Consider the following 26,849-nt stretch of genomic DNA (forward strand, 5'->3'; position numbering starts at 1 on the left):
CGAATTTTAATTTGACAGCTCTATGACACATATAAAAAACACAATCTGGCTACTATGAACTACAATACTGTATATACCACTACAATACCTTTTTTCTTTCTCACTCTCCCTCTTTCTTAATGCACTTTTCCTCTATCAACTTGACTCTGAATTAACTATATCCAAATTATTAGACTAAAAGTTGACTTTGCATGTTTCCAGAAGGCATTGATAAACATTTAAATTTAAACATAAAAAAGTTAGTTAGATTTCTGCTGCTCAATAAGGCGACAGTATACTAAGTCAACAGTCTGAGAAAATTTTTTTCTTATTTATGAGTGTCAACGCCCAGATCATAATCATCATCAACAACTGCTTATTGGTGACTATAGTGAGTTCTGTTCTCGTGGAAGCAGCAGAGGTTGGCAGTGCAGGCTGTGCAGCAATCTGATCCATTTGGAAAGACAGTGTTACCTTAGGAAGTCTTGATTCCATTTAATTATTCTCTCTCCACAAATTCAATTCAAACTAAACAAGCAACAATGTAGCTTAGCTTGTAACTTGCAACAGAGTATACGGTGAAATCACAGTCAACTGTCTGAGCCATTTGGCTCACTTTCACCTTTTTATGAACATGTGTAGATGCATAAAACCTTGGACTATTCCATTACAGCCTGGTCTGAGGGGGAATGGGGTTGCTTGCATTGATGGTGCTGAAAATAACAGTGATATCAATCATATTGCTGTTTTAACAGTGATATTTAAAATTTCAGCACATGTTATTTAGCATTAAGGATAATAAAAAAGCATATTATTTGTATCCCTTAGCTTTCTCACTTAATGCATCACTTAATTAATCAGTAGCACTGGAGGTTATCACATTTGAATTGATGCAAAAATGCCAGATGGAGGAGGCGCTTGTCAGTGATTTGGCATTTCTGGCGACAGAAATAAAATATAAAGCTGTGCACACAGACCTCAACACTTGGTTCACATAACATGATGATGCTGACAATCAACAGATAATTCATTTTTACATGTTTGAATGTAGAATTTACTTAATATTTTCAAGTTCATGCTTTAACTTATTCAGTGTAAAAGTACTTAATCTTTTCTGCTTTATTTGCTTAAACACAAAAATAAATGGTAAATGGTAAATCCTTACAATTCTGCAATACATGCAAGTATATGTAAATTGCAAACCCAGTGAAGATATTGTCATTTGCTACTGACAGCTCCCTCTCGTTTTATGCATGTGCAGATACAGTATATTATGCAGAGTGGATCTCCCCTAAAGCAATGTTGTGTGCTGAAAGAGACTTTTCAGTTCCATCACAATAGGAAATATATTAGGAATGTATGACTTTAATGCATTCACAGCTGGAACATTCCACACATCAAGAAGCCTTTATGGAAATTTGTATTTGTCAGTGCAGGCTGTACAGAGATATGAAAAACATGCTCAAAAGCAACCTTGAACTGGGTTTTATAATTTCTAATATTTTATAAAAAAAATAAAAATAAATAAAAAAAAAGTTATAGGAGAAAACCTGTACTCTTTGGAAAGATAATGTATCTCTCAGCTGCTCAGCAGAGAACAGAGGGAATGTGACTGGGCACAAATATCTATTGCAGGTCTACACTGTTGTCACAAGGGTTATATCTTACTAAGGCCAGTTTTCACTAGCAGTGCTTACCTAGTTCAAAAGCCTCTTAAATTAGAATATATTAACTGAACCATAGATTTTAACTGAAACGTTAGGGGCAAGTTATTTATTACAATATCTGTTGTCCAAAACAATGGTTTGATATATTTTGTACATTGCTATTTTGTTTTTAATTTTTTTTATTTTTACATTTTTCCTTTTTCCTGAGTCTTTTTGGGTTTCATAATTGTTTTACTGTTCAAATTTAGTTCCTATAAAAGGCTCTTTAACCCTTAGATGCAGGTGTTTCGTAATACATTGTTACAAGGGTTTTTAGAGACCCGGAACATATATCAGTCTCAAATGGATCTACAGAATGCCCAGATAGTGTCAAATTTTCAAATATTTTCAAAATAATTAGAAAATAATAGAAAAGTACACATTCTGATATAGTTTGATGTTTTATTTTTAATATATCAAAGAGATGATGCAACAAATATAAAACAGGATTCATTACTTCCATACTGAAATATTATGAGAAGCAACTTGCCAAACACGTACTGAGCTACACATGATACATAAGATACACAAAAGCTACACAAAAGCAACACGTATGTATCTCAGCCGCTTTTTGAGTCTACTGTAAATAGATACACAGCTTACATAATTTCAGTAGTACACCCAAATGACAATAGTCATACCATACTGTTCATGTGTTACACTTGCTATAGTTTACTTCCATGTCATTTCTTCATCAAATAGCAATCAAATATAAATCAAGTCAATCACTGAAACGACAGCCCCACCTCGAGTAAGAAATAGCATGTATAATATGTACAGTACATACATATGGAATACTGATAATTCACTGTTGTTGCACAGAAAATCAACGTGATATAGTAGTCATTAGTAGTCATCGTGTGATAGTAAACTTGTATAGATATAAAATAATAATAAAAATAGGATTTATGGAAGCACAAAAAACAGACACTATTATATATCTAGGGTTTTTAATGACCCTATACACTTTTGTCAACTAAGCAAATTTATATTTTTTTTACATTGTGTAGAAGAGGAAGGTTGAGGAATACTAAAGACGTGTGGGCATAATTACAAAAAATGGATGATTTTCAGGGGGTTGAAAGAGGTCCCGGGTCACTAAAGACAGTTAATGCCAGGTTCCATTGTGACATCCTACACATAGTGTGACAACATGCCCCTTTGTTGGGTCAATCTGTGTTTGTCATGCTTATGGGAAGGACGAGAAACATGAGGGCTGCACACATGGGTAATGACAAAACATAGAACACCTGGGAACAAAGATGGGGAACAGATGAGTGTGATGAGGGCAGTGCATCATGGGAAGTGTAGTCTAACAAAAATTCCAAATATAAAGGGAAGGTGATGGAATGATTGAGCTGTGACAGAACCCCCCTTTAATGGGCAGCCCCTAGAGCCCAAAGATGGATGAATGGAAATCCAAGTCGGAGCCGGTGGATGACCCAGGAGCCCGTTCAATCCAGCCCAGAAGAGGTCCTTCAAAGCCACATCATTTAAGTAAACCTTATTAGCCAACTCGCAGAATTCCTACACGTAATCTTCCAGCAAGCGATTCTCCTGACGCAGCTGGAAGAGTCTCACCACTGCATTCATGTCTAGGCTTGGTCGGTTCTTATGTCACGCTAATGGGAAGGACGAGACAAGAGAGTGTGGATCCAAATGTACAACTATTTTTTATGGTACTCAGAAGAAGATGACGAAGACACAATGATGAAAATAAAACACTGAGCAAAAAGGGAAATCAAACACAACAGCAGTTTGCTGGCTAATTTTGGAAGAAACATGAACAAATTAACATGCTAACAAACAAATAAGAACCAACAAAGACTAAGGGAAACATGAGGGCTATATATACACACATGGGTAATGACAAAACATAGAAAACCTGGGAACAAAGATAGGGAACAGATGAGCGTGATGAGGGCAGTGCATCATGGGAAGTGTAGTCTAACTAAAAGTCCAAACATAAAGGGAAGGTGATGGGATGATTGAGCTGTGACAGTGTTCAATAAACTGCATCCTTTTTTTCTGGACAGTGGATATATTCCATAGCTTTTAGTAGCCAAGGCTTTTTATGTGCCTATACAGAATTGTACAGATCATGCAATTAAAACACAACTACTGACAACCATAGCCACAGTTTCATACAGTTCTGTGTTAAATATGAGCATTAACACTGGTATGGTAATGACAGAATCAGTAGGGTATTGGTGGCTTATGGCTATACTTAGCATCAAAATAGAATAGATGTTTCTTCAGCCCTCACCATTAAAATTTATTAAAACGCTGAAAGACCAAACGGCTAGACGCATTGCAACTAATATAACAGAACGCAGGTGTCTTGAGATGGGGTTTTAACAGTTGAAGTTCTTTTTAAAGGGATAGTTCACCCAAAAATAAAAATTCTCTCATCATTTACTCACCCTCTTGCCATCCCAGAAATGTATTACCTATTTCTTCAGCTGAACACAAAGATATTTAGAAGAATATCTCAGCTCTGTTGGTTCTCACAATGCAAGTGAATGATGACCAGAACTTTGAAGCTCAAAAAATCACATAAAAGCCATATAAAAATAATCCATATGACTCCAGTAGTTACATCCATATCTTCAGAAGTGATATGATACATGTGGGTCATTTTTTACCATAAATCTCCACTTTCACTTTCAAAATTTGAAAGAATGTGAAAATGTAAGTGGAGATTTATAGTAAAAATGTACTATAAATAAAATGTGGATCCGTTTCTCACCCACACCTATCATATTGCTTCTGAAGACATGGATTTAACCACTGAAATTTTACGGATTACTTTTATGCTACCTTTATATGATTTTTGGAGATTCAAAGTTCTGGTCACCATCCACTTGCATTGTATGGAACTACAGACCTGGAATATTTCTTCTAAACACCTTTGCTTGTGTTCTGCAGAAGAAAGAAAGTCATACACATCTGTGATGGAATGAGGGTGAGTAAATGATGACAGAATTTTCATTTTTGGGTGAACTATACCTTTAACTTCACACCGCGTCTAAAAAACGCAAAAACAGCGAGACGCGGCGCAACACTCAAAACGTCCGTGTAGCCCATGTTAACGTAGAAAACAACTGAAACGTGGCGCTAACGGACGTACAGTCGTGTTCTGTGTGAATGTCCCCAAACGGAGAACACCCCTGTGAGCATGGAGACGGACGGTGTGCTCGTTCACTTTGAGAACAGCCCCTCCAATTATCAGTGTGCCCCCTCTGCACTCCCTTCTCACTTCAGTGTTTACTCAACCACGAAATCCAGCGCTGGATTTCAAGATACCGCTCGGATGGAGATTTAAAACTCGACCGAGCCATGACGGTCCAGAAGAAGAGATGAAGGGACGCATGATTAACACTCTGTAGTGCTGGTGTGCCCATGAGAAAGACAAGACATCATCTCAAGTGGAGCAAAACTCAAAACAGCTGATGAGGAGCAGAAAGAAGAAGAAGAGAAGATTTGACAAAGTAGTGAGTGATTTTTAAAGGATTTTTCAAACCTTATTTGTCAATGAACCTGTTTTGTATAGCGTATTTGATATTCTGCAAAAAAGTTCCTGATATTCTCTTTCGTTGGAAGGCAACAGAAGTGGACATGCGTTGCTTGAATCGTTATGTGCTTTAGTAATAGATCAACAATAAACGTTCTGGTGTGAATAGACATGTGCATAAAAGAAAAATCTGGAGCACTAAATTATTCCTCAAACTTGTGTTACCTTGCGAAAAATCACAGCTCCACTGGATAATTGTGAGGAGAACATTACGTTCACATTCACTGGTTTGCTAGAGAGGGTTTTCACAATTGGCTGAAACACTGCAGAAGCCAGGTAAGATAGATTGAAAGAACATCAATATCCTGGCAGATGAAGAACCAATTTCTGTTGTGCTTTTAATAAAATCTTGCCTCCCAAGTAAAATCTCCATAACATAATCTGTATTGTTTCAGTTTAAAGTTCTAAAAATGGTGTCATCATTTGATGAAAACTCCCATATCAAGATCACAATGTTACCAGTGTACAAACACAAAATGCTGAACACATACGGCTCTCCTTTGCATGATGATCAAGGATAAAATGCACTGTAAAAGGTGGTTATCTGCAGTTTTTACCTTAAGAAGCTATTTCTACCTGATAAAAATGAGTTTTGTTGGTTTAACCAGGTTGATTCAGACATGTTAAATAATAGATGTAATCACATGAAGGACTTTTTTTTAGTGGAATTTAGATTAATATCAAGACATATTGTGGACCATAAAAATGAGTTCATAAAATTAAATAAAATTCACCACCATTTTTAAAAGCCCTTCAGCTGTCTGTTCCTTTCATAGCAGCTATTATTTTTATTAATGGGATCATGTGAAAACATGAATGTGTTTTCATTTACAAATAAAGACACAGAAAAAAATATATGAACACTGTACAACAGATTTTTTATAAAAGGGAATAAAAACAGTCTAGAATTACAATAGCCTCATCAGCAGTTGTTTCTTTAAAATTACTGCTTGCTTTTTAACCTCTCTCTCTCTCTCTCTCTCTCTCTCTCTCTCTCTCTCTCTGTCTCTCTCTCTCGCTCTCTCTTTGTCTCCCCCCCCCCTCCCCCCAGTGGCTACACCTGATCTTTTAGATCCCAAATCAGCCACACACAACACCAAACCACGGTTGTCTTTCTCCTCCAAGCCCATTGTCTTCAACTCGGAGGATGATTGTGACACCATAACCACCGTTATGAAGTGGAAAACAGTATTGGCAATTTTCCTGCTGGTGGTTCTGTACCTGATCATTGGAGCCACCGTCTTCAAAGCCCTGGAACAGCCCCAGGAGAGCTCGCAGAAGTACCTCATCTGGAGGGAGAAAATTAACTTCCTCTCCACGCATGCCTGTGTCAACGACTCTGAGCTGGAGGACCTGGTGAAGGTACAAACCTTAGCCATTCACTTGAAATTAGAATGACAAGTATTTATTTGTGTGGGTGGAATTATCCTTCTAGATATTGATTCAAAGCATATGCTGGTTTTGTCTGCAGGACATTGAGCAGATAGACTCTAATCTTTGCCAAAATCAATAACGACGACTCTTATGTAGGCAGAAACAATTTGCAACCTGATTATGCTGTATATTACAAAAGGACAAAAGAAAGTTTCTAAAAAACACCAACTGATAAGCCAAAAAAAGCATGTTGGTCTCCAGCTCCAACTGTTTCTGAAGTGATATTCAACACTTAGTAATAAGAGGGGTGAAAACGGTTCACTGGTAACACTTTACAATAAGGTTCCATTCGTTAACATTAGTTAATGCATTAGGTACCATGAACTAACAATGATCAATATGTTTATTAATATTTGTTAATGTTAGATATTAAAAATACAATTGTTCATTGTTAGTTCATATACATACACATTTAAAAAATGTATTACTATATGTTGAAATTAACATTAACATTAGTAATAAGAAAACAATTCACTGATCTGTCATGCTACTAACTGTCTTATATGTAGGGTAAATATACAGTATGTATTTTAGGATGAACTTAATGCTTAGAATTGGAAGAATAATATGCATAATGAAAGATTAAAGGAACAGTTCACGCCAAAATGAAAATTCTGTGATTATTTACTAATGGGGTAATTCTCACAAAACCTGTCAAGAACACGTGCTGGTCATATTTGTCCCCAAATCAATTTGAAAATATCTGAAATTATTATTTGCATAAAAAAATGAAGCCAGCGCTTGAAATTAAGACATTTATGCATTGTGACATTATTTTCAGAAAATTTTCATCGTTTACTCACCCTCGTGCCATCCTAGATGTGTATGACTTTCTTCAAACGAAGATTTTTAGAAGAATGTTTCAGCTCTCTAGGTCCTCACAATGTAAATGAATGGTGACCAGAAGTCATACACATCTGGGATGGCAAGAGGGTGAGTAAATGTTGAGAGAATTTTTATTTTTGTGTGAACTATCCCTTTAAGCACAGTTTACTGCCCAATTCTATTCCCATTGTTTTCATTGATGAGTCTCATTACCGTAACAGTCTTTTATTTTTTATTTTTACTGTATTACAGTAAAAAAGATGCTGGTGTACAATGATTTTTGAATAAAATCAGTGAAAATAAAAGGCTGTACCAAGGGAATACTACTATGATGAATAATGTAAAATACAATTTAAATAAAATGTCTTTTTTTTAGTTTTTTGTTTTATTTGTTGCGGTAATAAAAATTGGAATGTGCTTAACTGTCATGAAAATGATGTCACAGTGTAAACAAATCTTAATGGCCCCCCAAAATAGGCTTCATTGTCTATATGCAAAACATAATTTCTTATTTGTTTCTTTTGATTTTGGAGGAAAATAGGACCAGTACATTTTCTTGACAGGTTTCATGAGAACCCCATGTTGTTCCAAACCTGTATGCCTTTCCTTTGTGGAACATAAAAGGAGATGTTACGCAGAATGACAGCCTCATTAACCATTCATTGTATGGAAAAAAGATGCAATGAATGTGAATGGTGACTGGTGGGTTTGCAACAACATGAGGGTGAGTAATGATGACAGATTTTGTTTTGTTTTTCCATTTTTGTTCAACGTAAGTGTCCCACTTTAGCAGCTGTCTCACTTTACCTGTATTCACTCTATTCACTATATCACATTGACTGCAATTATGTAATAATCATGTGGCTTGTAATCTATGCTTTATCTGTTCTTCCAAAAGGGAGGCTGCTGCCCTTTTTATTCTATAGTGAGTACAGTCAGATCTATGTATCTGTGGGGTAATTAAATCACTATTTGGTTCTGTCTGCCAATGCCTGTTGTATTTAACTTTTTGGAATATGCAGATTGAATATAAAGTCACGTTATTACATTGCACTTTTCAATGCAGAGTTTAGTTTGTTGGAAACATGTTACATTTGAGGGAATGCTGCATATTGTATGTTGCATTTGATGTTGATACCTGCTGTTGGTTAAGTTACACTACCTATCCTATCTATCTATATTCCTGTACTCTGGCTCTCTGACAGCCCATTATTCAACATTTTTCAACCCCAGAAGACCATTCATTTCCCTCCTATTGGACTTATTTGTTTATAAATTACAATCGAACACACTGCATTCACCTACTTACCACATCTATGCACACACATCTGAACAGATGTTCATTTCTGGCAAGTTTCATTGCCTGCCAACTGCCAACATGTAAAGTGCTGATTGTGGTGGCACACTTAGTAGGTGTTCACTGAGAGGTGTTGGCTGTAAAGAAGACCTAACCGGGGCGGATCTAGAATTTTTTTTATGGGGTGGCATGCAGACTATGAGCGGTAGCAACACTAAAGCAAGCACCCATGAGTAGTTCTTATGGATCAAGGTACCAAGCTTCATTGCAACAAGTACTAGTTCATTAATAGAGTCACTATCAAATTATAAATGTCCATGAATTTGTGATATAACTGCATTTCCACAGGAACCACATAGTAACCATTTTGATACTGATTTTTGCATAATAAAAAATAAGTAACAACAATTTATCTCGAGAGCACTAAGACATTGTCTATGTTATGCACAGTAAAAGATTCTTTTAAATTACCTGTTTTGATCAAGAGTCATATTTAATGACTGATTCAAGCACCCAAATAAATATTTTACATAATATGGTAATTTCATCTCTACATCTGCCACTATTAGTCTTGGGATTTTGTTAATCAGTAGATGAATACACAGATCAGCACTTTGATTAAGAACATGACTGGTTGATCTAGTAGTAACTTTTTGCCTTTAGTTTTTAGAGGTTTTGGATTCTAATTCGTCCAAATATAACTTTTTATTTTAATAAAACAAGATTGCATGTGTACGTCAGTGGATGGGTGTTACAATTAAAAACAGATGTGGGGAGACGAGAGTAGCGGAAACACAGACACATTTATTGACAGTTCTGTATATGAAAAAACAGCAAACTCCGAAATCCAGACAGTGACAAACACAAACTCTCTGCTCCAGCAGCGGGAACACAAAATGCACCTGAGCGCCCTTGAACGAGATGACACAGTTCACGAACAACCGTCTCCCTTCACACAACACATCTATGAAACACTGAGTTTATATAGGGAGGAAACTATGAAGGTAAAAATGTACCTAAATGATTTGCAAGCACAGAGTAAGATTTGTGAAAGCGTAAATCAAATTGCAAGCGTAAAAATAAATATTAGCAATACTTAATGCTTTGCATAAGTGTAATTCATGTGTTCTGTAATTTCGCAAAATCTGTAATTTCGTATTAACACAAAGTAAATTTAGTGTGTATTCTTCTGACTTTTTTTTGTTGAGTTTTTGCACATAAACATGGCCAAAAACATTGCAAACCTGCAATCAGCGATATGCAAGCAAAGAAAGGGTGTCATGAACAGCAAAACAGATTGACCATGTAGAATCAGTGTGTATGTGTAAAATAAACTACTGCAAATGTGTAAATGACTTGTGTTTATGGCATAAATATTTTCCAGAAATAATCCGATATAAACTGTTCCGTCTTCCCTTTGTTGCGATCACTCTTTTGGCAAAAATTTCTCACTGAAAAAGTTTTGCAAGCGCGAGGGGGAAGGTGAGTCTACCTGCTTCTTGTTACCAATCAAATGAGGTTTTCATGGACCAGTTTACTCTGATCTGATTGGTTTAATAACGTGACAGAAAGCTGCTTCTTCATAAGGCTCAGCGTCGTTCCTCTGGGTATCCCTCCTCTCTTAAATATTAAACTGAAATATTAAAACATACACTTTCTTGTTTTGCAAGTGTAAAGTTGAGCGGACACCATTCATCAATATAAATCTCAATCTGGTGTTCATATATTTCTTCTTGTTGCTGTTCATTATTTTAATTATATTTTAATTACTTTCGATTATCATTGGCATGGTAAATGGATGGATGGATGGATGGAACTTGCTGGTTTCACTGAACTCATTCTAAAAAGAAATGATATAAGTAAACTATATATCTGTTCACAGAGTTTTGTTTTATATGGCTTATTTTATTAATTTGTTTTCTAGCATGAGTTCTGTGATACCAGCTAATTCCATCTATTCACCAAAATGCCTTGTCAGTGATAATTAATAGTAAATATAATTAAATCATGTATTAATATTTCAGTTTAATGTTTAAGAGAGGAGAGATACCCAAAGGAACAACACTGAGCCATATAAAGAAGAAGCTGTCTGTCATGTTATTAAACCAATCAATTTAGAGTAAACTGGTCAAGGAAAATCTCATTTGATTGGTTACTAGAAGCAGGTAGACCCGCCTTCCCCCTCGCACTAGCAAAACTCCTTCCAGTGAGAAGTTCGTGCCAAAAGTGTGAATGCAACAAAAGGGAAGATGGAACAGTTTATATCGGATTATTTCTGGAAAATATTTATGCCACAAACATAAGTCATTTACATGTTTGCAGTAGTTTATTTTACACATATGGACTGATTCTACACGGTCAATCCGTTTTGCTGTTCATGACACCCTTTCTTTGCTTGCATATCGTAAGTTATGCCTATAACTATGGATCTATGAGATCGAACGATTACCATTACCATGGTTTTCCCTTGAATGATGCCATTCTATTGCCTGTCCTCGAGACCTAATATAAACAAAGTCAGGTGACTGACCTAAAGAGTTTGGCTTACTATATAAACATCCGGGTGAGCCGACCACTTCCTCTTGCCTGGAACACCTTAGTTCATCCCGAGTGACAAGAGATGGTGACGGTCATCGTTCGGTCTCACAGATCCATAGTTATAGGCATAACTTGCGATCTATTTCGACCTCACTAAGACCGTCACCACGGTTTTCCCATGGATGACTAGTACCATCAAGGTCATGAGGGGCATAAGCCTCTCTTACTTCACACTCCTGTTTAGCAGCTGAAAGTGGAATCGTGGACCCAAGTGAAACAGGGTCTGCCACATTCACCCTGTAATACTTAGTAAATGTGTACGGAGAGCCCCACAATGCTGCTACACAGATATCCGAACGTGCCACCCCCTTGAGTGCTGCCCATGATGTTGCCAGGCTTCTGGTGGAATGAGCCACTATATTTCCTGGAACTGTCAGGCTCTGGCTAGCGTATGCATGTGCAATAGTGTCCACTATCCTGTTTCGAAACTGGTTGTCCAGTATCCTTCTTATTAAAACACAAATAGTTGGGTGGTGAATGTCTTAGGGGCTGTGTATGGTCAATGTAACAGCATAGTGCTCGGGCTGGGCATAAGGTGGGTAGATCAAGCCTTGTACCCTGGAGAGACGGGTCAGGTTGAAATGCTGCAAGTTCGATTACTTGATTAACTGTACTGGAATTATGAACCTTTGGTAGGAAAGCCGGGTTTGGCCAAAGGGAGAATCCTGATTAGTCTGCTTTCCATCTTAGACAATCCTCACTTACTGATAAGGAATGTAACTCACCCACTCTTCTGGCAGAACATATATCAAGAAGGAAAACAGTTTTCCATGTTAGCAACTTAAGATCAGCCTGGGCTAATGGCTCTAATGGGGCTTTTGCCAGGGATTGAAGGACCATGAGAATATCCCATAATGGTGACCTTAAAGGTTTTCCTGGGTACAGATGACATGCTCCTCTGAGAAACTGAGATATCAGAGCATGTTTTTCAATTGTTAAGCCTTCAACAACATCATGATAATGAGAGATATCCACAACATAAACCCGTATTTTGTTGACCTTTCTTCCTGCATCTAAAAGTGACTGAATAAAGTAAAGGATAGAGTCAATACCACATTTAGTCGGATCCAGCTTTCTGTCTTAGCACCACTTTGAAAACACACGGCACCTGCTTGAATAATTGTCCCAAGTGGAGGGTGTTTTGGCACTTTTATGGTCCTCAAATCCACCTCATCTAACTCCTGAAAGAGGGGCTGAGTAGAGGCCAAATCCAAAACTGTAGTGTGGCAGGGTTCGGGTGCCAAATCTGGCCCTTTGCCTGAGAGAGAAGGTCTACTCTCATTGGCAATGGGCATGGGTGGCCCCATATAAGGCGTAGGAGGGATGGGAACCAATGACTCCTTAGCCATTTGGGGGTGATCAGTAAGATCTTGTAATGCCCTGTTTCCACTTGTTTGCACACATGGGGAATCAGAGACAGAGGAGGAAATGCGTATAACAGTACTCCCGGCCACTCGTGAGATGACGCATCTGTTCCCAAAGGCCCACCTTGGCTGCTCAGTGAAAACCACATCTCACAGTGTGTTGTCTCTGCTGACGCAAACAGGTCTGTGTGGACTCTGCCAAACTGAGTCCATATTAGGTGCACCACCTCTGGGTGTAACTGCCATTCCCCTGGAAGAGGCCCGGTCCAAGACAGGAGATCGGCAGCCTGGTTTACAACCGGGGTATGAAAACTGCTCTGAGTGAGGCGAATCTTGGGAAGGCCCAAAGCAGAAGCTTTCTGGTTTCCTGAAGACATCGCAGTGATCTCATGCCGCCCTGGTGATTGATGTGATATATGGTAGACATATTGTCCGTCCTTACTAGGATATGCGTGCCCTGTAGAAACTGAGTTAGGTGCCTTAAGGAGAGATGAATTGCCCTCAGCTCTAGCACACTGATATGTTCTGTGGTCCAGGGAAATACCCATGAACCACTGACCATTCTGCCTGGCCATATGGCTCCCCATCGACGCATCTGTAGTCACTACCATTCTTCTCATTGGGATGTTTCCCAGAGAAATCTCATGAGACAGAAACCTTTTGTTCCTCCATGGACATAAAACCTGGATGCATTTTGGTGTGACTCTTAACTTCACTCGTCTGTGCAACTTGGGGTGAAGTCGGAATTTGTTCATCCAAAAGGACCAAACCCTTTTGAGGATGGGGGGTCATGGGTGTTGAGGTCACAAATATAATGGTCTTTTAATGTAGTAAAGGCGCTGAATGCAATCATTTTCTGAATAAAGGCTTGAAATGTGATAAAGGGCCCAAAATTTTGTAATTTTTGGTTTTTAAAGATACATGTATATTTAAAGTTCACACAGTACAAGTCAAACACTGTGTCTGCATTGTAGCATAGCAATTTGCCTGTTTCAGTCATCTTTTCTTTCTTTTTTGTGCCATCTCCAAGAAAAGATTAATATAATTTGAATTTCTTTTCATCATTGATTTATCTGTAAAATGACATGACTGTGTCAGCTGGCTAGCAAAAATAAAATACACAAAATAATTTACTGCCCTCAAGTTGTCCCTCATTGTTTTTTCCTCCCAGTAGAATCTTAACACAATATTTTTTTTAAGAATCCGAACGATACTCTTTTCCATACAAAACAGTTCATACTGACCACTACTGTCAAGGTCCAAAGAGAAAAAAAATCATTATAAAAATACCATAAAAGTAGTCCATACAACACTGCTGTTGTATAGCCCCAGAAAGCTTGGAATATAGTGCACTTGTCATATGGACTACTGTTATGATGTCTTTATGAACTTTTCATAGTGCTTTATATTATTTGTCCTTTATAAGCTTGACAGCTCCTGCCCACTATAAACTTTTATTCTATGGAATAGAGCTGCTTAAAATATCTATTTTTATGTTCCAAGAAAAAACCAGCATATGGGTTTTGAACAACATAAGGGCGAATAAATGAGTGAGTAAAAGTACATTTTCCATTTTTAAGTGAACTACTTTAACTGGTGGCATATTATTTTTTAGCACAAACCTGACAAGACATACTCAAAATAAAATGGTCTTTTTTAAAAGTAAACTCTTAGAAGATGCTGTACAAAATTCAGAATTAATTAATAAAAAAAAGAAAATCTTAAATTGATATAAAATTATTACCGAACAATATTTGCATTAAGAATATATGACACTGTCCTTGCCAAAACCTAAAAGCACAATAGAAGTCACACGTCACAGGTCTTACCATGTTCTAGTTCTGATCTGAGGGTGAAAACGCTCTACCTTGTGTTTTGTTTTATAGGTAATTTTCTTAGACAAAATAATTTTCTAAAAAGCTACTTCAAAAGCTTTCCAGATAAACACATTTATTCAATTCCTTTACAATATACACACATTCGCTCTTTGTCTTAAGTCTGTTATGCTGAAAACTGCTCCGTTAATGTTTTCACATTCACAATTATTAATGACATACGAATCACATACTGTACATGACATATTTTAAATTCAAAACGGCGAATTTCGCCAAATGGTGAATATTTTGCACCATTGGAAATTAATGTCGGTTGGTACAACATTTAAATCATAAAACAGTGGTCAAATATTGCATGTTTAGTTAGTTACATCTCACATGACACAAACAATCTTAACCTGAACTGCTTGCAGATGCATGGCGCTGGAATAATCTACAAGGTTCCCGCTTATCTTCTTAAATTTAAGTACCGCCTTCATCAATTTGACATTGATGAGCGGTGTTAGACTACTGAGCGCAGTAAAACTTTAACTTTTTTAAACCATTATGTTATTCCTGCAACGACTTAACGACAATTAAACAGTGTTGCATAATGAACTGCAACAGAACAGCACCAAGGATATCAATTATTGGGGGGACAATCCGGCCATATCTTATTATTGGGGGGCACTTTTCCCCCTAAAAGTATATTGTGGTTATGGCCTCTGCAATTACAGATTCATAACACATGAATTACACTTATGCAAACCATTAAATTGCTAATATTTGTTTCTTAAGCTTGAAACTTGACATACACCTTTACAAAACGTTCTGTGCACATGCAATTTATTTTTACGCTTGCAATTTGATTTACGCTTTCACAAATCTTACTCTTTGCATGCATATCATTTAGGCACTAATTTACCTTCATAGGAAACACACTGTGCACTGGTGCGCCCCATCAACAATCAGCTTATCTGGTTACCACACACCTGAGAGAGATTAAGAAGTGAAAAAGACAACACACACACATTCTCTACATACACACAAACAATACGCTGAGAAGGCCATCACAATGGGGGACACGGAAAAGAGTGCGAGCTGCGGCAAAACTGCTGACGCAAAACGACACTGATAACAGCCCCAATGGACACTTATCATAACATTCAAAATAATACATTCCAGTGCCGGATCGCCAGTCAAAACACACATAGATGAAATAGAAACTCCAACTCAAGAATTGGAGATCGGGATTATACACATACCTGACGACAGCTATATCAAAAAGTGGTGAGGACACATCTCACCCATCTCAACCCATAACCGACAGTGATGTATCTAATAATCCTTCAGTGAATACTTGGAAAAAACTGAGAAATTCATATTTTACCTATTTATTTTCATGTAGTATTTGTCCATTTGGTCATTGTTGTTGAGGAAATAAGCTCATCAACCCGCGAGAGCCCAAACACTGTACTTGCACTGCAATAGTAGGTAGGCAATTGGTTGATGCTTTGATTGGCTGCTGCTGTAAACAATCATGGGATTGGTTTGTTGCTGTAATCGATCAACGGGTCTGTAGTCATTTGTGCATTCGGTGAGAGTTTAGGCAGTTTGACATGAATAAACCCCTACACAATGTTAACATCAACTATAATATACTTACATTTATATTTAATACATTTGGAGACTTATGCTGGGGTGGCAGATGGTGTGGCGATGCTTTTTTGCCACCCCAGTAGATCCGCCCCTGGACTTAACCATGGAAAGAATGCCATGCTGATGCTCCCTTTTCTTTACCTCTGTATCCTGGCCGTGTTCTCCTGCAGCCAGCTGGGAGCTGGAGGCTTTGGGGAGCAGCTGTTATATGCTGGGGGTCTCACGTACTGTATGTAGGACAGGAAGACCTGCACGCTCATGTGCAGATGTTTACTCGCTTTAAACATGTGTTTGTAAACACACTGCTTAGGTTGTGAAAATGTGCACTATAGAGCAGTAATGTCATGCACCTATTCATTTGAGGGGACACAAATGACAGTAGTTAGCAGTACAGTTTTTGCGTGTAAGACGTGTTAGTCTTGTGGTACAGTTTTTATTTAGCAAACAAGGGTGCAAAACCCTAGTCTATTTTTTTATTTAAACCAAGCAAAACTGCAACTGAGCTTGACAGACAATGATCACCATTCACAACATTAAATATTTTCAATTAATGGGAAAAAAAAAATCCCAGCAATGACATTTGAATAATACGCAACTCGTTTTGTGTTCCATGAATTTCGAGCAACATGTGGGTGGGAAAATGACAAAATGTTCAGTTTATTGTTTATTGTAGGCCAAAAAGAATCACCTATGAATACCTCCAGTGAATATTTCTCAGGGTAGGTTTATTTCTGAAAGACAATTTCTAAATAGGCACAAACCTTAAACCCTTGGCTTCAAAAAAGATACTGAACATTTCCACTGTTAATACCCAGTTAATTAAACACACATTGACAGTAAGGCATCACTCTATATAGGGTAAGTTGTCACAATGACCACAACCAGTGGTGTAGGTTTCATGCAAGGAGGGGGGCACGTTTCCCCGTCATCTCACCACCACTAGCACTGAAACAAAATCTATGCCTCTCTTCAAATCTACGCATGCATTTTCACCCAAAAATGAAAATTATCTCATTTACTCACCCTCTTGCCATTTTTCTATCTGCTGCAGAACACAAATGATGATATTTAGAAGAATATTTCAACTGTATGTCTGTACAATGCAAGTAAGTGGTGGCCAGAAGGGCCAAAAAGCACATAAAAGCAGCATAAAAGTAATCCATATGACTCCAGTGGATAAATACGTCTTCAGAAGTGATATGATAAGTCTGTGTGAGAAACAGATACATTTTAAAGTCCCTTTTTACTATATATTCTCCTTCCTGCCCAGTAGGAGGCGATATGCATGAAGACCGTGAATCGCCAAAAAGAAGAAGAATGTGAATGTGAAAGTGAAAGTGGAGATTTATAGTACAAAAGGAATTAAGTATTGAACTGTTTTCAACCACACCTATCATATCACTTCTGAAGACATAGATTTAACCACTGGACTCAAATGGATTACATTTATGATGCCTTTATGTGCTTTTTGGACCTTCAAAGATCTGGCAGCCATTCACTTGCATTGGGAGGATCTACAGAGCTGAAATATTCTTCTACAACTCTTTGTTTGTGTTCAGCAGAAGAAAGAATGTCATAAACATCTGGGATGGCATGAGGGAGAGTAAATGATGAGAGAATTTTAATTTTGGGGTAAACTATCCCTTTAAACAGCCTATTAGGCTTTTCAGCTAAATTTACAAAGCAAAACATTTTGAGGTACAAAATTTATTTCAAAATTAATGAATAACAAAAGTGGAAAAGGTAACACAAAAATATCAAACCATTGTTTCGGTCAACAAATATTTTTATTTATAAATTGCATACATTTATGACATTTAAAACACATTTGACAACCTGCCCCAATAAAAAATGTGACTACATGCTCCAACCTGATTTTCGTGAAATATACCTTTGTCCTAAGAACACATTTAAACCTTTTTGGAAAAATCTGCCTTCATAATATTGTTGACCTTTGCCTGAAAGTGTGCCAGTGTGGTTTGAACATATCCGTTTGTTTACAAGAGCTATAACAAAATATAATGATAGTGAAAATGTACTTTGGAGGGTAGAATTCCCCCCAATAGATTCTAATTTAAGAAGGTTTTGAACTCTTTGTTTGAAAACCAACATACAAAACCACTGCTGAAAACACACATTTGCACAATTAGACTTTTGGCTCAAAAGGGGGGCACATTTAAATGGGCATGATTTCTGCTATGGAGTTGTAGCCCACTTTTCAAACACTAGCGACTATTGGACTTTGTATATGTAATGGATAACCCCGAGTCATGTGTTATCAGAGAGAGTGGGTGAGCTATGAGTTAAGGACCATGGACAGCTCCACTTCTTGCCTCTTTTTGTGAAGTTGCTAAAATAAGTAAGACATGGACAACATGCTTATGAAATGAAAACAAAACAACTCCCACAGATCCACACCTTACTGTTCAGCAAAAATGTGACCTTCCAATGAAAAAAACAAAAAACATTGCCTTTATTAAAGGGATAGTTCATCCAAAAATGAAAATTCTCTCATCGTTTTCTCACCCTCATGCCATCCCTGATGTGTATAACTTTCTTTCTTCTGCAGAACACAAACAAAGATTTTTTGAAGAATCTTTCAGTTCTGTAGGTCCATACAATACAAGTGAAATCTGAAGGTCCAAAAATCATATAAGTCAGCATACAAGTAATCTATAAGACTCCAGCGGGTAATTGGTGTCTTCAAAAGTGATATGGTAGGTGTGGGTGAGAAACAGATCAATATTTAAGTCCTTTTTTACTAAAAATCTTTCACCATTCACATTCTTCTTCTTCTTTTGTTTTTGGCGATTCACAGTCTTCGTGCATATCGCCACCTACTGGGCAGGGAGGAGGATTTATAGTAAAAAAGGACTTGAATATTGATCGGTTTCTCACCCACGTCTGAAAGTTACATGTGGTGCCTCTTTAGTTTCACTTTCACATCTGAAATAATATGAACTATCCCTTTAAGAGTTAGTTGTAGCTCTGATGCAATTATTCAGTCACTAAGGGAAAATATCTTAATTTTTCTTTTTACTTCAAATCCAAAAAAGAGAGCTTGCACACTTGCTTACTGCTCTAAAAGATCTTTTAAAAAATAACCAAAAGAACTGAAGAAGACTTGTGTGGGTTGAAACATTAACCACATGGTTATTTATAAAAAGATCTTTTGGAGCAGTAATCAAGTGTGCAAGCTCTCTCTTTTTTTAATTTCAGACATTGTTTAGACTCAGCACGTTAAGAAAACATTCTGTTGTGCGTGTTTTTGATAATCCTTTTACTTCAAAACAAGAATATAATCACTCCCAATCTTTTTCTTTTTTTTTTTTTTCCAGAATCATGCATTTTAAGTCACTACAAGATTATTATAGTCAATATATCAGAGGTACTTGCAACATAAATTAATGTTGTCATTATAATACACCATAATGACTATAAAGAGAATAGTCATATAGAATTAAGGTAAAGGGACAAATGTAATCACCCATGTTGGTTTGGATGTAACACCACATCCTGAATGGTTAAAAATGGCTTTTAAAGATTTGTCCATTGTAAAGGACACCATGTTTCTGGGAGTTAAGAGTCATAGAAAATAACTCTTGAAAGAGCCACAAGTTCCCTTAGACTGGAAACAATCCCAGCTTCACAGTATTGTGGAACTTTAGCCTGTCAGAGAACACATTTGTCAGAGAAAGCTGTAATATTGATCTCAATTACGTCAAGGTCCTTTCTGTAGAAGAGTCACAGTCTAAAACAGTACAGTTAAAGGGTTATGATGTTCTCCCGGCTGCGCACACACACTGAAACACACATCTGATAACGCAGCCATTTACTATAAGGGATTTTACAGTTAATGCAATTACCGACCAACTTCTGTCTTCACTCCCAGCTGGCACAGTAATGTGTGACATAAAATCCAGAGATTTTGTGGAACACTGATAAAGAAAAGAGCTGTGCTTTTGTTAGCAGCACAAAATGCAAGCAATTGGAGCCAGGCATCCTGCTCATTCAAAGATATGCAGACTTCTACTGGTAATACAGTAACATGCAGTATGGTTCAGCCAGGGTTGCCAGTTTTTAAGTAAACATGTCCTTTATATTTATGTAATTTTTTTTATCTGCTGATCACTGAATGGGTTATGTCATCATGCAGAAGGCAACCGCACTTCTGGGTTCTTTTGAGCAGCAGATTTAAATGGTGGATAAAAATGAAAACTACCAGAAGACATTCATATGTGTTTTTACTGCTTAAATTATCGGTCAGTATACAGTAAATAATAATACAGTATTTGACTTCAGTATTATCATATTCGATATTCAAACTTAATAACCGCCTGTTTTGATTGAACAAGTTACTTACTGCAGTCAAAATAAATGTAAAGACAATTTTAAAAGTACTACATTATTTTTATTCACATATCCTGTACGAAAAGTAGCCTATGCGCTGCACTGGTGGAGATGGGGTCCCGTTCGTCCTGTTAGATCATACATGGCATCATTTTTAGATCATATTTGACATCATATCTGTCACAGCAATTGTCGTTTCCAATCAGAGTTTGTGCAGTTTCTTCGTGAAAAGCTTAAATCTTCCAACAGCAACTGCGGGGCAAATGGGTCTTATTAGAGCAGTCTCGATAACAATGACAGTGATCCATGAAATATCATAATTTATGCCAAATCCTGGATTTTTCCTGTGACAAGACAGGAGAGGAATGCGGATCTAAATGCAGCCTTTTTTATAAAAAAAAAGAAGTAAACCAGGTAACTCAGAACATAATGAAACAAAACACAGGCAACAAAGCACAGCATAATACAGATGAAGACTGACAAAGAAACCAGGGGGAAAAAAGGGCTTAAATACACAAGGGAGAACAAGGGAATGAGGAACACCTGGGGAACCAATCAGGGGAAAACCAATCATGAAAAGAAACTACAAAGGACTGCAAAACTAACAGGAAACAGGAACAGGGAACTAAACCAGAATTTCAACTTAAAAGTCAAGACAAAAAACAGGGAATATGTGACATTTCCTAATCCACTGATCCAGTTGAAAATGTGAAGTAGCCCAAATCTCCAATAATCTTTTGGAAATGGGGTGTTTTAACCCCCCAAAAAAGTGCCAAAAGAACCCAGAAGTGCCGGAGCCGAGCATTTGTTTTTAAACAGTAACTTTATCTATAGTCCCAGTCTTCTGAAGCCAGTAGTTTTGTGTGAGGAACAGACCAAAATGGCATTTGGCATCAGTGACAAACTCTGCCACAAATGAGATTTGAGAGCTGCGGCAGAGAGGAATATTATCAGTGAATTAAATTTTTGTCCATTCCTCACACAAAGCTGTTGTATAACTTCAGAAGACTTGTAGAGAGCCTGGGATTGTAAATTACTAACCACTCTCGTTGCAGCATGATCACGCAGGAAATCGACATATTGCTTCTGAATGTTCGTGTACCCTGAAATCGACCCTATTCTGCTGAATTATTGACAAGTGCCATCCCTTATCAGACATTTTTGCATCAATTAAAATGTGTTTACCTTTTCCTGTGGTGCTACTGATAGTGTGTTGTGAAAGAAACCTCCATGGATTCTGGTCCCATGGAAACAAGGAAGTAATTGTTTCACACCGATGAGCATGATTCGGAGGTTGCATTTTCGCTGTAAAATTCTTACTCCACTAATGGTTAGGTTTAGGGTTGTGGTTAGGGGCCAGATTTAAGAAAATATGCATTCCTGTTAACTGTATTACATCATTTACAACTAAAAATACAACTCACTTTTAGTGCCCATCTGTGGACATTTCACCCGGAAACAAGAGCTTACACATGCATTTAAAAACACTTCCAGTTTCGGCCACTGGGGGCAGTGATTCTAATTTCGGTAAGCACAGACCGATTTAAGCTGAAGAACTTTCAACCTAATGTTGCTGAATTCACAGATCAGTCTGTTCGATGTGTGGAAAAGAACTTGGACATTCTGCTTAACAATTCCTTTTATGTTTCCTTGAAAGAAAATAATAATAATAATATGGCGACAGTATGTTTTTCATTTATGGGTGAACTACTCCTAAACATTTTTCAACAAGTGTTTGTTCTGTGTTCATTCCTTTTATAATTGTTTTAAATTACAGTGATTGGTTGCATTCTTGGAGATTATTCCTGAGACCTGTTCTCTTCTCCACAGCAAGTGGTGTTAGCTATCCGTGCAGGGGTGAATCCCTCAGGGTTGAATCACACATCCAATGAGAGCAGTATGTGGGACCTCAGCAGTTCCTTCTTCTTTGCAGGGACTGTCATCACCACTATAGGTAACAGTTTTACTCTTTCCTGACCCAATGTATTTATCAGTATGAATCCTTTAAATCAGTCTTTTAGTGACTTTGTGAGAAATAGTAAATAAATAAATAAATAAGAAATTGTGAAACACTTCCAGTTGACTAGATTACCTGGATGTTCTACAATGACCAGAATAAATGAGATTTGTTTCTAGTGTTTTGAGTAAAATATCATTTTTGCTAATACAGTCATACCTAAAGGCAAAATTCTGACAAAATGAACTTTTATTAAAGACAAATTCTCTGAATCAAGTCTTCGTGTATTATGCAGTTTTTTTCTCAAGCACATATTTCTTTTTTTAAGAAATGTTTTATATTTTTGTTTGAAAACAAGTAAAAAAAGACTTGTTAAAAACTCATCAAGAATTTATTGTTGCAGTGTGAGTGTACAAGTACAAATGCAGATAAAATCATGCAGATACAGGTCAGGAGCTTCACTTAATGTTTACATCAACCATCAGAATGGGGGGAAAATGTGATCTCAGTGATTTCAACCGTGGGATGATTGTTGATGATTGCCAGATAGGCTGGTTTGAGTATTTCTGTAACTGCTGATCTCCTGGGATTTTCATGCACAACAGCCTCTAGAGCAGAGATGCCCAAACTAGGGCCTGCGGGCCAAAGTCTTGAAGTGTATGACAAAAGTGTGAATAAAAAATGTGCTATTGATGCAGCTTTTCATTGCATTAATTTAGCAGATTGCAGAGTAATTACTATTTATTTTTTTAAATAATGAAATTATAAAGGAGGGAAACCAGGGCAGCTTTAATATTTTAATATAAAACAGTTTGTAGAGCCTGAAATTTGGCGTGGGATTGCGGCTATTGCGCACAATTTTAATAATTCTCATAATTTCCACGTTCATACTGCAGGAAATTCCCGCACACTTTTATTCGCTTTACAGTGCAGCTGCAAATTAGTCTCTATATTAGTAAACCAATAGATACAGATGAACAAATCAAATAAATAAACTGTATCAATGTATCAGTAAATCTGCTCTGTCTCTCTCTCTCTCTCTCGTGCAGCTGTCAGCAGTGTCAGAAATGTAAGAGCGCACAAATTGAAAAAGTGCTTTGTCGCATAGATACTGAACTTAAGATGTCACAGATGTATAAACCTTTCTAAACCTGTTAATTCGACATGCAGATGGTGTTATACCACGTCTCCGTAAGTGAGCGAATCGATAAAACTATATCGTTCCTGTTTATAATCAACAAAGCTGTTACCATTGCAAGTGTGTGACGGCGAACGCCTTTCATATCTTGGCGCTCCCTCATTTTTCATAATGCAGCACATTTGCAAGAAAGGCAGAAATAGCAAAAATACTTAATAATGTATTAATGTATTAATGTATAATGCTGGTGTAATGTACCAGCTTCATGATGAAGAGAGACACTTGTTACATCTCTCATCTCCATCTCTAGTTCCATCCAGGGTCGGAAATTAGCGGAGGCTCTGGGCTAAAAAATCCCCCTGCAATCTGACATACACTACCAGTCAAAAGTTTTGAAACACTTGACTGAAATGTTTCTCATGATCTTAAAAATCTTTTGATCTGCAAAAACAAAAAGTTTTTGAAATTGATGACTTGGACCAAATAATAAAGAAAAGCAGCCAATAAGTTCCCAACATAGATGGAAACTCCTTCAATACTGTTTAAAAAGCATCCCAGGGTGATACCTCAAGAAGTTGGTTGAGAAAATGTCAAGAGTACATGTCTGCAAAATCTGTGCAAAGGGTGACTGCTTTGAAGATGCTAAAATATAACACAGTTTTGATTTATTTTGGATTTTGTTTAGTCACAACATAATTCCCATAGTTCCATTTATGTTATTCCATAGTTTTGATGACTTTACTATTATTCTAAAATGTGAAGAAAAAAAAAATTATAATAAAGAATGAGTAAGTGTTTCAAAACTTTTGACTGGTAGTGTAGTTCCAAATTAATATATCCATCGCATTCTTCATTTGAATTTTGCTGAACATAATTGTTTCGTGCCGTCCATTGTGCAGATGGTGCCGAGTCAGTGGCGGATGCTCACGCCATAAACCCGCACAGACGGGCACTCCACTTCTCATGCTTTGCATCAGTTCGTTGTCAGGTTCACGCGCTATAATTATCAAATGCTACAATGTAGTAAATAATAATATTAACAAAAATAATATCTGGATGTGTTAAATAGCCTTGATGTTAAATAAAACATTATCAATGATACAGTAATAATTTTACAGAACATTAACCACTTCATATCTCTGACTATTGTTCATTGTTTTATTAAACTGGCTAATTAATTTTAGCCAGTCATTTTCAGAAATAAATCCCAGCCCCTGAGTTTGTTATAATGCAATGTTTTCTTTTGGCCCACAACCCTCAATCAACAAAATTTTTTGGCCCTCCATAGGAAAAGTTTGGGTACCTCTGCTCTAGATTTTACTCAGAATGGTGCCAAAAACAAAAATATCTATTGAGCGGCAGTTCTGTGGATGGAAAGGCCTTTTGATGAGAGAGGTGAACAGAGAATGGCCAGACTGGTTTGAGCTGACAGAAAGGCTACGGTAACTCAGATTACCACTCTGTACAATTGTAGTAAGCAGAATAGCATCTCAGAATGCACAACATGTCAAACCTTGAGTCGGATGGGCTACAACAGCAGAAGACCACGTCTGGCACTTTATTAGGACCATAGTGTTCATAATATAGTGCTCAGTGAGTGTACCTGCATGTGTAAAAGGAGGGGAATGCCCTTTTGGTTTTGGCAACTGTCCCTCAAAATGCCTTGTGCACTGCTCTGAGTCAAATGAATGGACCACAAGGTTATTTAGGTTGTGCAGACGCAACAAATTATAGATGCAAATAATCAGCAAATGCATATTCTGATTTTGACTTAATCACCAAGGGTGTGTAGGGGAATTGTGTTAACATTATTTAATAAGCTTAATTAATGAATAGTAACTAATCCTTTAGACAGCTCTGACCGTTCTTGAATACATGTGTATATCACCTTTGAAACATGCTGGAACAGTGCCAAATAGTGGATGAAAGTGCAATCAACCCTCCACTGCTCTTTCTCCCCCTCCCCCAGCCCACCAATGTCCTTACTAGGTTGTGAAATGAAAAGTGTAAATATAGCTGCAAGCAGCGATTACAGGCCCAAGCACAACTGGTCCATTTCCACCCAGTCGCTTTTGGAAAAGGTGGACACATGTATTCGGCATTTGACATTATTCTAAACAATTAGCAATTTGGGTTAATAAAAGAGGACTATTTTAAAGTCTGTTGTAAGAGCTACACTTCCTGCTGCCAGGTGGTGGCACTATGACTGTGACCCAAAATAGTCAAATCCATGTGATTAGCCCCCAAGACTAAACATACATCTCAATTTTGAAGTAAATCACACATTGCACACAGAAGATATGAGACCATTACTTCTGTGCCTTTAATTTAATTTAATTAATTGAATGCCTTGCCATGGCAACACCATTTGATATATAAAAAAATCTGTTTGCAATTTAGCATCTTCAGTCTCTTGGCATAATGTTGTCTAAATGTGGTGACAGTCTCATGAATCACCTAGGAAGAGTATTTAAAAGTTCAGAGACTGCAATATTAAAAAAATCCAAAATGGCCGACTTCCTGTTGGGCATTCCTAATGACTATAATTATGAGAGTTGTCCGGCTTGATAAGAACTATGTATGTACCAATTTAGGTGACTGCAGGTGAAAATGGGGGTGCTACAGAGGCCGTCTTAAACACCCATTTTAAAGGGGGCGCTACAGAGCCCCCCCCCTGCAACTTTGCCCAGCCCTAATGGCCGACGACTCTGATGTTTGTGCAAAATTTCAAGAGTTTTCACGCATGATAAGTACCCCAAAAGTACCGAAAATACAAAAACATATCAAATAATAATATCAAAAATACATTCGCAATTTAGCATCTACAATGTTTTGGCGTGGTGTTGCACAAATTTGGTGCTAGTCACATGAATCCCCTAGGAAGAGTATTTAAAAGTTCAGAGCCTGCGATTTTCAAAAAATCCAAAATGGTGGACTTCCTGTTGGGTGGAGTTAATGACTGTGAGTATGAAAGTTGTTCGGCTTTATGAGAACTATATATGTACCAATTTTGGTGACTTTAGGTGAAAATGGGGGTGCTACAGAGCCCCCCTTACATGCCCATTTTCAAAGGGGCACCACAGAGCCCCCCCTGCAACTTTGCCCAGCCCTAATGGCCGACGACTCTGATGTTTGTGCAAAATTTCAAAAGTTT

General features: G+C 37.3%; 1 protein-coding gene across 2 annotated transcripts in view; it reads left to right on the plus strand.

Annotated features, from left to right (window-relative positions):
* The window catches only part of LOC127455611 (potassium channel subfamily K member 2-like), a 72,562-nt gene that overhangs the window by 28,677 nt on the left and 17,036 nt on the right, over positions 1-26,849 (plus strand). The window contains exons 1-3 of one of the 2 annotated variants that reach the window (XM_051723656.1): positions 4,969-5,179; positions 6,311-6,621; positions 22,431-22,554. In XM_051723656.1, the coding sequence (XP_051579616.1) occupies position 5,179; positions 6,311-6,621; positions 22,431-22,554 (436 nt within the window). In that variant the 5' untranslated portion in view covers positions 4,969-5,178. Of the gene's footprint in view, positions 1-4,968; positions 5,180-6,310; positions 6,622-22,430; positions 22,555-26,849 lie in introns of those variants that run through there. The other variant, XM_051723658.1, reaches the window with a different exon arrangement.

Source organism: Myxocyprinus asiaticus, chromosome 17 (assembly GCF_019703515.2).
Source record: "Myxocyprinus asiaticus isolate MX2 ecotype Aquarium Trade chromosome 17, UBuf_Myxa_2, whole genome shotgun sequence".
In the NCBI taxonomy this organism is placed as follows: Eukaryota; Metazoa; Chordata; class Actinopteri; order Cypriniformes; family Catostomidae; genus Myxocyprinus; species Myxocyprinus asiaticus.